Below are 13,581 nucleotides of genomic sequence, written 5' to 3'. Positions count from 1 at the left end.
GTCATGATTTAGATGTGCAATACAAACTCTGAACAATTCTTGAAATGACGACATGGTTTAGACGGCGTCCACATAAATTCCAGTGGCTAGCTAGCCATGTCCATCTATAATCTGTAAAATTTGGTTACACCACACAAAAAATGCATCAAATTTTCTACATGATTAGGTGCATGTCATGGTTGCCATAGAAAAATAATTTTCATGAGGTTGGAAATTTTCCTTTGGAATTGCATGCAATGTAGATCATAGTAAAAAATCCTATAGTCTTCAATCCTATAAACTAAATAAACTCAATAGAAGAAAATTCTAAGGGATGGGATCCTCTAAAATTCCATGAAATTCCTTTGAGTGAAAGAGACCCTTAGACAGCACGCACACAAATTCCAGCAACCGCTTGAACTTCACAAAAGCATACAAGTCTTTGAGTGAACTTGCGCATAAACTCAGGTCCCGCAAAATTCCAACTGTCTGCGCATCACATAGTACAGATTGAGAGAGAGGTTGTGATTTAGATGTGCGCGCAATAGAAACTTTGTTTGACTTTGAACAAGTCTTGGAATGCCAACACTTAGATAGTGTCCACACACATCCCAGTAGCTAACTTTCCTATCTATTGTGGTACCTGGTATGTACTGTCCTAGCTATAAATACGCTAGCTAACCACTCTTCCCTCATCACAAAATGAAAGGAAGCATTATTGCACACAAATATCAGCCACTCTTCCACTCCTTTCTTTGCTCCAAATTTAGTGAACTTCTAGGTTTGTCCTAAGTCGAACTTGTTTAAGTTTGATCAACTCTATAGAAAAATGTCTAAAGATCGACAACATCAAATTAAAGTTGACCTATAGAAAAATGTCCGAAGATAGAATGCCCTGTGGAATATTTTGTTTTTGTCACAGTTGACCAGCAGTGTGAATTCTATGTTGGTTACTGAATTATTACAATACAATGCCCCTCTAGGCAGTAGAGAAGAGTGATCCATCTTATAGCTTGTACAAACACATACATAAGTTAAACCGTACTAAAATACATACACACTAATAACATTGTCTAACTCAAGAAACGAACAACATTTTGGTTTCCCTAGAACAGAAATAGGAAACTTGTTCTGGTTCATTTTTTCCAAACTTATCTTGGTTCTGGATCTGTTATTGATAGCTCATTCAGTGACGCCGCGTTCGACTTGGGCGTTGAATCATTGATACCTTCTGAGACAAAGTTTGCACCCATTTCTACGTAGAATGCTGGCTTGGATGGTGGGTGGGACGGGATTGTGTTGCTATCCAGCATGACATTGATCGTCCATATAGTTGGCCTCTCAGCAGGGTCTTCCTGAACGCATGATAGTCCAATGTGAACGCACCTCAAAATCTCTTCCTGCGAGGAATCGCCTCTCAAGTAAGGGTCAATCATCTCCATAATTGATTTCATTGTCCAGTATTCCCATACCTGCATCCATATGAGAGTTTTAAATTAATACCCTCCTGCAGCTGATAGATATAGCCATAGCTTATAACTTTGCCTACTGATGTTACCAAATTGCTTATACTGATGGTGTGAAATTGGCACCATCTTATTTGTGTTTTGACAACATTATAATTTGTACTACCATATTCATAAGAAAACCATCAAAGTTAAATGCAATATATTACTTAACAGAGGGAGTATCATGTATAGATTATGAACTACTGTGTATAAGTACTCACCAGACTTGGCAGATCAATAAGTTGGTCAGAATTGTAGGTGTCACTATTTTTCCTTCCGGTGAGTATCTCCAAAATCAACACACCAAAGCTATATATGTCTGATTTTATAGAATACCGCCCCCGTAGAGCGTATTCTGGTGCCATGTATCCACTGAAATATCATGGAAAATTTATAACATTTGATGTTTCACGCAAAATCTTACTTAATGAATATTAACAGTGCTTACTATGTTCCAACAACTCGATTTGTGATGTCTTGTGATTGATCCCCTCCAAAAAGCTTTGCCAAGCCAAAGTCTGAAATTTTTGGATTCATGTTTGCATCCAATAGAATGTTACTTGCCTTTAGATCCCGGTGGACTATCTTCAATAGAGAATCTTCATGTAGATATTGCAATCCACGAGCAATTCCATCTATTATCATGAGTCTCCTCCCCCAATGTAACTCTTTGCGTTTCTCGGAATCTGTTGGTCGTCCAATGAGGTAAAATATTATAATCATGACCTACAGATAGATACCTTAATTGTTTTCCCTGGTATATAGGAATAAAGCAGAGTAATTGTAGTTCGTATAATACCAAAAAGAAACGTGTCCAGACTTTTGTTTGGCATGTACTCGTAGACAAGAAGCTTCTCATCCTCTTGCAAGCAGACACCAATAAGTCTCACAAGGTTTTTGTGCTGCAGATTGGAAATTAAGACTAGCTCATTTTTTAGTTCCCCTATTCCTTGTTGAGAAAACCGAGAGAGGCGTTTCACAGCTATATCTTGACCATCAGGAAGGGAGCCCTGTGGAGGTTAACATGTCGGCAAATAACTTTAAAAAAGTGTTCGTAATAAATTTTAGTAATTGACAAGAAAAAAATATAAGATCAGCCGGCAAGATTGTTTTTTTTCTTCAAAAAAGCCAGCAAGACTGGTTAGTTATCCTAAATGTAACAAAAAACAAGACAAGATATAAGAATATGCACAGTACCACAAAAGTTCCAATACCTTGTAAACTGCACCAAATCCTCCTTCACCAAGCTTATGATCTTCGGCAAAGTTATCTGTGGCAATCCGTATTGTTGGTAGATCAATAATAAGTGATTCAGTGCTATCAATGCCCTCCACATGAGATTCATCTGCCACAGAAGAGAAAGCATTTCAACATGTCTGAAGTAGAGCTACTCTGAGTATCTACAAGAGGAACAAAACAGCTGAAATTACGGTGGCTGTAATTCATCCATGACAAATATAGGTAAACTGTAGTAAACGGCGGTGGTGAAGTGTCATTGACCACAATAGGTCAAGTACTAATCAATCTAATATAGTGCATCCGGCGCCACTAATGACCTATGACAATATTTCAATCAGCGATTCCAGACTTTTGGAGAACTTACATGCCAGTAACTTTTTACTTCTTGTTCTCCTCCTCCAGCAACAAAGACACGCCACAATGCTTACAAGTAGAGCTGCCACTGAAGGTAGCACGATTGAAAGAATTTTTCTGGTTTCATTACTCTTCTTACCTGCAAATACATGCAATTCTCCTCATATCGAACAGTTAACATATCTTCTCAATATGTTCTAATCCATGTAACTGGTATGTTCTCAATATGCCAATTCTCTTAAGTTAAAATTGAAACCATTACTCGTGTGCATATATATTAACTTTTTTTCAAATGAAAGTATGATTTAAAAGAACGTCTTATTGTACATAAGGGTCAGTGGACATTTTTTTGCGAACGGTAGTTGCAATCAAAGCATATTGAGGTATGTTTAATTATTGCATATTACTAATTAGCATATTTTCACATATGCAAATGCAAATGTACGCTTCTCAACACGTTCTCAACATATTACTAGTTAACATATCTTCTCAATATGTTCTAATCCATGTAACTGGTCGAGAGCCAGTTATTTGTGTAAGTGATGGAGTAGTGATATTGTTAGTACAAAAAGAGGAGTCTTACTAACTGTTACTACTAGCTATTATGTTTATATATCAATTCTATATCTAATACTAACTCTTAGGAGGACTAGTACTAGTACTACTTATTTGTTGTATTGTTGAACAGAGTTAGTTACTAGTTGCCGGAAGAGATACTATAGAACTTTCCCTTGAGTTTTGCTTCATTACACCCCCTAGAAAATTTTACGGATTCCTAAGCAAATTAAAGGTGGAGATTAATTAGGGTTTACCCCTATAATAAAAAAGATTAGATAGTTCTGATCTCTCTTTTTTTTTCTCAATTGGGAGAATAGGGATTGCGATTACTTGTCCGTGAATGCGAGAAAACTCTTTTTATGTAACTTTAAGACTTGTGTAAACTTTTAGGAGGCGCGCACGAGGAAGCAAGAGTGCTTTCTTAATTAGCAAAACAGAAAGGAAAAATCCAAGAATGAATTAACACACCAGGCGAGGTGCCCGTCAGCTGCAGCATGGTGACGCCCTTGTAGAACGGGTGTACCTCGTAGCGCACGCTGCATCGCAGCCCAGTGATGGTGGCGCCCTGCGTATTAGGGATGAAGGTGTAGGGCATCTGGGCAACCGTGGCGCTAAGGCAAGCACGGCACTGCCCATGCGTCAGGTCGGGCGTGCACCACACCATGCTGTAGATAATGGGGTAGGTCGCGTCGAAGCCGATGGTCCCGGTTGCGAACCTCCTCACCGAGTCTATGGTTTCCACGTACTCGACCATGGCGTCGAGGAGCTTGTAGACGGCGGCGTTGAACTGGCTGACGACGTCAGAGGTGATGTTCCCAGCATTGTAGAGCCGCATCACCTCGTCGTTGGAATTGGTGGGCGAGAGGAGCAGGTCTCGGTCGGAGAAGCTGAGGAGGCAGGTGTCGTAGAAGATGGTGGCGCCCCTGTTGTAGGGGCACAGGTCCTGCGCGTCCTTGAAGGTGGGGGCGATGCAGGCTTGGCAGGCGGAGGCGTCCTGGTCGCCGCGGCATATCCCGACGGCGTACGCCCTGTCCGGCTCGGCGCCGTTTTCGGCGGTGGCGAAGAGGCCAGGGGACGTGGAGATGTTGGTGGGTAGGCCCGCGGCGACGAGCCGGAGATTGCCCTGATATGCGCTGTTGGCCGTGTAGTTACCAGCTGTGCCGCATACCACCACCGGCTTATCGGCCGCGAGGGTCGTCAGCACGCCGGCAACCGCCAAGGCGAAGGCGACGACATGCACATGGCGGCGCATGCACATCATCGTGTGCACGGCACACTGAGCTAGAACAGTTAAAATGATGAAGCAGGAAGAAATGGGCGTGCGTGCCTCGCCCTGGACGAGGATGAGTCTAGCTAGCTAGCTGTGGTGGTGGTGAAGTAGGGCCCCCATGCATGGGGTATACTTGTATGACGTGTATTGACTTGACTTGCTGGCTAGTGGCGTAGTGGTCCTGTTGAGTTGAGTGTGAAAGAGGCACCGTTCACTTGTTGTGGGCCATGTATTGGAATCAACTGACCGGCTTCATATGGACAGACAGCTAAGACTAGCCACATTGGGAGTAACTTCGGTAGTAACATCGAGTCCAACTCAGCAAATTTGCTTATGTGACAATGAGTTAATGAGGAGAGATGTAGTACTAGTAACTTAGCTAGTTATTGTAACATCACATTTCCCAATGCAATATGAGTCTATAACCTAATAAATAAAGTTTTGCATGTTACCACACTTATGTTACTACTCATTAATGAAGTAGTAACATAGCCTAGGGATATGTGTATGTTACTAGTGTATGTTACTCTCCATTGTGGCTAGTCAAGGGCCGGCTCCGTGAATGGAACAGTCCCACCATTGAGTCAGCATCAAATCACCTATAGCCAGCAATTAGCGGACTATTGTACCACTAGTAGAAAACAGGGCTATCGTTCGGGCCTGGCCAGCCCATTAGTCCCGGTTCCTCATGAACCGGGACCCATGGGGGGATTAGTCCTGGTTCATGAGCGCAGGGGGCCGGCCGGGGCCTCGAGGGCATTCGTCCCGGTTCATCTGGATCCATTTGTCCCGGTTTTAGGCATGAATCGGGACCAATGGGCCGTGCTCCTGGCCCACAACCATTGATACCGGTTCATTCCTTGAACCGGTATAGAAGGGGTGGCTTTAGTTCCGGTTCGTGCCACGAACCGGGACAAGTAATTTGCCTATATATACCCATCGCCGCGGCAGAGCACTCCACAGTGCTCTGTTTTTTCAAGCCGGCGAGGGGAGGGCATTTGGGTGCTCTAGTTCACCTCATATGCACATGAGGTGTTCGATCAAATGCTCGAGCCACACTAGTTAATCTTTCTCCTCTCGAAACTCGACCTCCGAGCTCTATTTTCCCCGAGATTTGTCTAGGTTTAGCGGTCCGTCTCGTCCCGTCCCCGTCTTCACCGCCGTCGATCGCCCGCGCCGATCTCATCGCCGGCACCACCGTGGTGAGCCTCTAGTTCTTATCTTCTTTCTGAAAGGAAAAAATTCTTACTTCAGATAGATACTTGTCTAATTCTCTTACTTTTATTATTCCTTGTTATTATATAGTGCGATGGTTTTGGTATCCGCCCCCGTCGGCCCTCGTCCTGTCTATGATTCAGATGTGGTATATATTATCCTTTCATAACTATTTGGTTCATTTATTGTTTATGACAATTATGTCGACCAATGTGACATAGATTTTATTTATCTAGGAGGTTGTTGAACCGGAAATTCCAACCGACCCTATTGTCGAGAGGTTAAATTTAGTTGAAGAAGAAAACAATTACTTGAAGGAAAAAATAAGAAAAATTGAGGAGGAGAAGATGATATTGGAGTTGCATGTTGCGGATGTTGTCGATGATCACAAGATCAAGATGGATGCAATGCGGTTGAAGATTAAAAAGATTAAAAAATATGTCATTCATACCAAGGCTTGGTATCATTATGCAGTTGGATCAGTTGTTACCTTGGTTGCGATTATGATCGCATTTGTTGTTGCATTGAAATGTTTTACATAATTTCAATGTATGGTTTAATTAGATGCTCTGGAGATCTATATATTGTTCAATGAGAACTATGTATGTACTTTGGTTTTAATGTGATGATGAACTTCTATTAATGATGATATGTGGGTGAAATGATGATACCATACCAACTTGGAACCTTTTCAGAGTTCATTTCAAATGGTTTTCAATTTCATGGTCTTATAGCTAAAAATAATCAGTAAATGCATGAAAAATAACAAATATAGTCAGAAAGAGTTTTAAATTGATGATGTGGCTTTGAATGGTGCATTTTGAACACAGAAAAACTATGAAGTTCAAATAAGTTCAAAAAAAATGAAATCCCTTTGTAACAGACGAGTTTCCGTATGAAACCCTGATACTTCAAAAGAGATTGTCCGTTTTGTACACGAAGTGCATCCAGTTTTTGCTGTAACCCTCTCTACTTTCTCGCACATGCTATGTGGGTGAAATGATGATACCATGCCAACTTCGAACCTTTTCAGAGTTCATTTCAAATGCTTTTCAATTTCATGGTCTTATAGCTCAAAATAATCAATAAATGCATGAAAAATAACAAATGTAGTCAGAAAGGGTTGTAAATTGATGATGTGGCTTTGAATGGTGCATTTTGAACAAAGAAAAACTATGGAGTTCAAATAAGTTAAAAAATGAAATCCCTTTGTAACAGACGAGTTTCCGTATGAAACCCTGATACTTCGAAAGAGATTGTCCGTTTTGTACACGAATTGCATGCAGTTTTTGCCGTAACCCTCTCTACTTTCTCGCACATGCTATTTGGGTGAAATGATGATACCATGCCAACTTGGAACCTTTTCAGAGTTCATTTCAAATGCTTTTCAATTTCATGGTCTTATAGCTCAAAATAATCAGTAAATGCATGAAAAATAACAAATGTAGTCAGAAAGGGTTGTAAATTGATGATGTGGCTTTGAATGGTGCATTTTGAACACAGAAAAACTATGGAGTTCACATAAGTTAAAAAAAATGAAATCCCTTTGTAACAGACGAGTTTCTGTATGAAACCCTGATACTTCGAAAGAGATTGTCCATTTTGTAGACAAAGTGCATCCAGTTTTTGCCGTAACTCTCTCTATTTTCTTGCACATGCTATATGGGTGAAATGATGATACCATGCCAACTTTCAACCTTTTCAGAGTTCATTTGAAATGCTTTTCAATTTCAAGGTCTTATAGCTCAAAAAAACCAGTAAATGTTTTTATAAAACTCTAATAGCAAAACGAATCAACTAAAAAGCTTTTATAAACCTCTAGTATTTTTTAAAGTAAAATTATATAAAATTTATGCATCTAAAATTATCAAAGTATTTTCTGTTCAAAACATGAAAAGCAGAAAGAATTATCATAAAGAATTTTTTGTTAGAAACTTTAGTAGAAAAAGAATTTTCATAAAGTTTTTTTTGATAGAAACTAAAATAACAAAATCTGTTTTTGAGTATAATGATAAAACGCAGTAATATTAAATAGAAGGAAAAAGAATCACTCAAAATTTATTTTTATAGTGAAGTTATTCACAAACTAGTGATTCACACAAATTTTAAAGAATTAAAATTTAAACTATTCAAATTTGGAAACTAACGGAGTAACAGAAAGATTATAATTATTCTGAGCTAAAAGCAAATAGAATAAAAAAATAAAGCAAAAATCAAAAGAAAATAAATAATTCAAAAAAATACTGGACTCAATAACCTAGCGGAAGAATCGTCCGGACTTGAAAGAGCGGATGCAACCCTTGTATTTCGTTCTTTTGTTCTTTACTCTATTTTCGCTTTGGCACTCACTTCCTTTGGAATAAGGGCATTTTTCTTCTCTACTCGTTCCGTTGACCATCAAACAATTTCTTAATTCTGTTATGTCAAATAAAAAAATGCCGCCTAATGGGCCACACGGCTTGCATACGACTAGAAACCCATCTGTACATGGGCCAGGATGCAGGCCCGCAGGCCCAATAGGCCCAACACGGCAGTGACAAGGGTAGGCAACTAATGCCTGCATATTAGAGAGGAGCTCAGCACCTGACCTGCAACGCAGCTTATAAACAGGTGCTGAGCTCTCTCAGCTAGCGAGGTGGGACTAAACTTCCCACCGCACCGCACCAGCACAAGGCCTTTGGTCCCGGTTGGTGCCACCTACTCGCAGACGTAGTCCGCCTTCGCCCACCTGAGGGCAGTCTCGTCGGCGGCGACCATCTCCGCGTGCCCCTTCCTGACGAGGAGCAACCCCGGCTCGGTCTTCGGCTGGACTACACGGAGGAAACGCGGGGAGGGGCGGCCACCCTTGTTGATGACGAGGGTGCCCAAGCGGCGTCTCCTGCGGCTCCGACTTGACGGGGCGGAGTGTCGGCGCCCCGGAGGAGAGGGAACCGGAGCCCGACGATGAAGAGGTCACCGCCTCCATTCGCCACGGCGTCCAGGAGCTGCCACGGCGGCGAGAGAAGGACGTGAGCGTCGGGTACTCGAGGCGCAGCGTGTTGCCGGTCTTGATGTGGTCGAGGAAGGCCTCGAGGGTGCGGCCGGGCATGCCGCACCATTCGCGCCGCCCGTCGGCGTTGAGTCGGCCGCGGGGGATGCTGCCATTGCCGGAGGCGATCTGGTCTTCGCGGTGGTGGTCGAAGTACATCTTCCATAGCGTCTGGCTATCGGCGGCGTACCTCGGCTCGTTCCGCTGCTCCTCCGACAGCGATGAATGGATGCGGGCGATCACGGCCCGCCGTTCAGCCCCGGTGGGCACCGGGGGTACCGGGATGCCGCCGGCGCTCAACTTCCACGAGCCCGCCACCCGCATGTTTGGGGGCACTGAATAGTCGGCCTCATAGAGGAGGCGCGCCTCGTCCTCATGGAGACGGCGGGGGCCGAAGCAGTTCGCCGCCGCGGCGTCACCGGGGCACCGCTCAGCCATTGCTCGTCGGCGGGGGAAGAGGGGGGCGAGTTGCTACTGTGGTGAGACTAGGCGAGAGAGAAGGCGAGTTGTGGCGAATATGGCGTTCACCGGCGGGGAGGCGGTGAAAACCTGCGTTCCGGGTGACGGGTGGCGGGAACGGACGGGACGCGCGTCGCGCCGCCTTCACTGCGCCGCCCATGAGGCATCAATGGAGGTTGACCGGCGCTGCAGCGTGGCAGCCTTGGCATTGATTCCCGCAGGAGCCAAGGCGACGAGGACGACGAAGCGGCGTGGTCGCTGACTCGGCGGGCCCATTCCAGTTCGCACCAAAATCGTATTCCACGGCGCCCCAGGCACACCCCAGCGCGCCGGGTTCGGCCTGGGTCTGCCGGCGCCAGTTTCGGCCCAAACCGGCGCAAAACGTTTTTTGCGTGCCGGCGCTAAAACTGTCCTGGGGGCCTATTGGGGGCGTGGCTGAAGATGCTCTAACCCCAATATTTAAAACTAACTGCCAAGAATTGGCCATCACTGAGGAATTTGTCAGCTCGTCAAAATAATCAATGCTGATCTGCTCTCAGCTCAAGAACTGGAGCGATGTTCTCCATAATATGCATATATGGATGCATGAAGATTTACGCATAAATCAGTAGGTCATATATCAATTATTAATTGTAGGCTGCACTGAAGTTAGGGATACGCAATATAAACATGCTTTAGAGGAAAATTTACGTACAATGAATAGTGTTCTCAGTGGAGCAGGACTGGGGAGGCCAGTATTTGGTCCTTGTTCTGATATACACTTGCCACTATAATGAAATACAATGTTTCAAGACTTGCTGCTGGATGCCTCACGTTTTGTTCATGGTTCGTACAAACCATATTACTGCCTCATGGAGATGTGCACATGGCCAAGTAGGTAGCTATGTCACGTGGTCCAACATAGCAACAAGCCAACAACCATAACGTGATGACAGCCTTGGCCTAATTTTGGCCCACTGTCCTACTAAGTGTGCTAGCTGGTGCATATACCGAACCAGCACTTTAATTTAGGCTCCTTGTTATGAAATTTCACTCTCCTACTTCAAAACGATACTAGAGTATCTCTCCAAATAACAAGACGTTTTTTCACCATTTAATATTCAAAATAGAAGTAGTTCACTCTTATACTGCATACAATATGTTGTCTAAATTTGGCAAACTCTAAGTCCGCTTCCACCAGTTCGACAAGCCAGTTGCAGCACTGAAGGGAGCTCCAGTGGAGGAGGCCAGCATTGGGGCGGGTCTGGTGGCGGCCGTTAGCAGTATGGAAGCTTTGGTAGCAGTGACCGGCATAGGGTGGACCCTTCGAAATGAGAGTATGGCATCAAAGGGAGCTCTGGTGGTGACAGTGTGCTTGTGCGATCTACTGATGAGGTGAGTGTGGTGAGAATTTATGCTGAATGAATGGGTACCAATTTCTAGCGAATACAGAGGGTCTGGGCATGGTATTCCGGTGGGGATCCTATAGGTGTGCTCAACACCATGTGGCTATCGGGATGATTCCCGAATTAATTTCTATGGTCATCAAAGCGATGGTGTTCTGCACAATCCATTTCAATTTGGAATTGTAGGGCTGAATATTTAGATCTAAACTGGGGGAGGGGTGGGGTATTGCTCATGTTCAGACATTACTTTTTTTTCTTGAGGACATTGCACAATGAATCATGCATGTCGATGAATTTTAAATATGAGGTTGGATAGCATAAAATATCGAGAACCTATGAGTTGCATATATTTAAATATACCAGCGGAGACAATATCCAATTGTGCATATACCAGTACAAGATGGTTAGGGGGCTCTATGAATTCGCCAACACAACAAAATAGTTTTCCTTTAAAAAAATGGAGAGTCAACATGAGTAGAGTGCAGACGACAGACATTAGTGCATTGATTTCCCTCGATAGAATAAGAAAAAAATATAGAGCTAATCGATGTAAAAAGACAACAAAGAAGAATTAACATAACAATGTTATGTTCTATATTCGTGATTGTGCATTTCTTTATACTGAAGTAAAACAATTATGCCATAGCAATCGTAAAGGTTCAAACAAAACATCATGTCAATTACGAAATAAGAAGTATAGGTTTGTTCGATGAAATATAAGTTGACACAAACAACATGGGCATGATAAAGGAAGACAATCTATGAAGGGGAGAGGGATGAAGTACGAGTGTCTGTGGAAGGATCTAGATGCATCACATTGCATTAATTGAAAAATATAAATACGATACCACCAATGAAAATTCCCGTCGAGAATGAAAAGTTCAAGTACGAGCCATAGATATGTATATTTAATTACTGGATAAAATTTCTCCAAAATAAAAGATTGATCATGTTGAGGTGCTTTTTCTATATCTTCTGTAATTTCCCGTCGACATGAACCATGCATCCCATATGAGGATGAAGGACAATGAGATATGTGAATAGAAGATAAAAGTCACAGGGCGTATTTGAGTATTATGTTTTTTAGTTTAACACAAGGCCCTAGTCTAAGTCAAGGCTCATGTGATTAAAAAAGTTGGAGTGTAATGAGGTGGCTGCGGAAGGGAAAATTAAAGTTTTATATTCCAGGTCATGTAAAGTGGAATCCATTCTTATTGACAAATTCCAACAAAAACTAGTTGGAAATGCAGTTCAATAAGATGAATGCGATGATGACAAAATTGTGCGGTTTTGCATGATAAGCTGTTTAATAACAATAGCTTCGATTTTGTCTATCACATCACAAAATACTTACCTACAGAACACTACACCTGATCATAAAAATCTACTAACCATCAATCATGCATCCTCAAGGCATGATTATTTTTATAAAAACAACATTCCGTATATTTGAATGATATGTCAATGCAAATATAAAGATGAACTAAATCAGATAAATGTTTACTCCATTGTCAATAATCATTCCGTATATCTGAAGTCCCGACATTACATCATTCGGCAGAAGCTAATAGGTCTAGGTACAAACAAATTTAACAAATATGCGTAAGAGGACGGGACATAAGGAAAGGTCAGTACAAAATTAAGGATTTTCGCGGAGCATGATGAGATGCAGCGTGACGGCTAGGCAGCGGGTCACTACAGCCGTTGCAATTGCGGATCAACACCGGCGGCCGCCATCTACGAGGAGGTGATGGGGCGGTGGGCGAGTGGGCGGCGTGGCTGAAGCCGGGGCGTAGACAAGGTGGATGGAGAGCCGAGAGGCACACCGGCCAAGGTGCGTCCATGAGCAGAGGTCGATAGCCACTCATCCAAGGCGCACAACACAGGGGCACGCTGATGCGATGGAGATCGATGAAGGGGCGAGGAGAGTCATCGGCACAGGAGGATTAGGGTCGGCATGCGCGGATGTGGGAGGCCCGACTTGGCAGTGGAGAACATGGCCGAGGCCATGGAGGAGAGTGGTGCGGGTCTCCGTCATGTTACCAGACAGATTACACTGCATTATAGCATATGTACAAGGACCTGAAGCTATGTTTAAACAATAGATCATTTATAGTTTAAGTTCAACTATTACTTGGTTGGTAATAACAGTTTTTGCTTAATGATTTTGCTCGCATTATATTTCCAATAATGTGACTATATTTTCCACGTGTAGTCACGTTAATCAGGAATTAGTACAAGGTAAAATAATTAGCATCTTATTAATTAAGTAGTCTCAAGTGGAATAACTAACAAGCAAATCTTTACTGAGTATTGGTCTAGTGGTGAAAACAAGGGTGGTTATTCCCACCAACCGTGTTTGATTATTCACATTACATATATACACATGGGCTTTAAAGTTGCAAAACAAGTGCATGTGCCATAAAATTCTTGGCGTAGTGGACACACACGCATGTGCGTATCATGTGATGTGAATTCCACATGGTGGCAAACACCAATATAATACACATCATTGTAGGGTTGCCTTGTGGCTATGAGATGCGTGTAGGTGCAGTATGCAATATCTCCTATAAATAGAGGGCATGC

General features: G+C 42.9%; 1 protein-coding gene across 1 annotated transcript; it reads right to left on the bottom strand.

Moving 5' to 3' along the window:
* Positions 1-914: 914 nt before the first annotated feature.
* LOC123083635 (cysteine-rich receptor-like protein kinase 6) lies at positions 915-4,956 on the bottom strand. The gene is made up of 7 exons (XM_044505619.1): positions 4,107-4,956; positions 3,091-3,219; positions 2,702-2,832; positions 2,287-2,497; positions 1,936-2,173; positions 1,709-1,859; positions 915-1,451 (listed from the first exon to the last, which is right to left on the bottom strand). Exons 1-7 carry the CDS (start codon positions 4,897-4,899, stop codon positions 1,131-1,133), a joined length of 1,974 nt encoding a protein of 657 aa, XP_044361554.1. The 5' UTR covers positions 4,900-4,956; the 3' UTR covers positions 915-1,130.
* Positions 4,957-13,581: the final 8,625 nt, after the last annotated feature.

This window comes from Triticum aestivum, chromosome 4A, assembly GCF_018294505.1.
Source record: "Triticum aestivum cultivar Chinese Spring chromosome 4A, IWGSC CS RefSeq v2.1, whole genome shotgun sequence".
NCBI classification, from domain to species: Eukaryota; Viridiplantae; Streptophyta; class Magnoliopsida; order Poales; family Poaceae; genus Triticum; species Triticum aestivum.
This window is presented reverse-complemented; position numbering and strand designations above follow the sequence as displayed.

Bases quoted from the DNA above. Each gene is read 5' to 3' on its own strand.
- LOC123083635 (XM_044505619.1), bottom strand. From the start codon at position 4,899: ATGATGTGCATGCGCCGCCATGTGCATGTCGTCGCCTTCGCCTTGGCG. The intron at 2,498-2,701 runs GTATTGGAACTT...TAACCTCCACAG, and splicing joins GATTTGGTGCAGTTTACAAG to GGCTCCCTTCCTGATGGTCA. The intron at 1,860-1,935 runs GTAAGCACTGTT...ATGATATTTCAG, and splicing joins AATCGAGTTGTTGGAACATA to TGGATACATGGCACCAGAAT.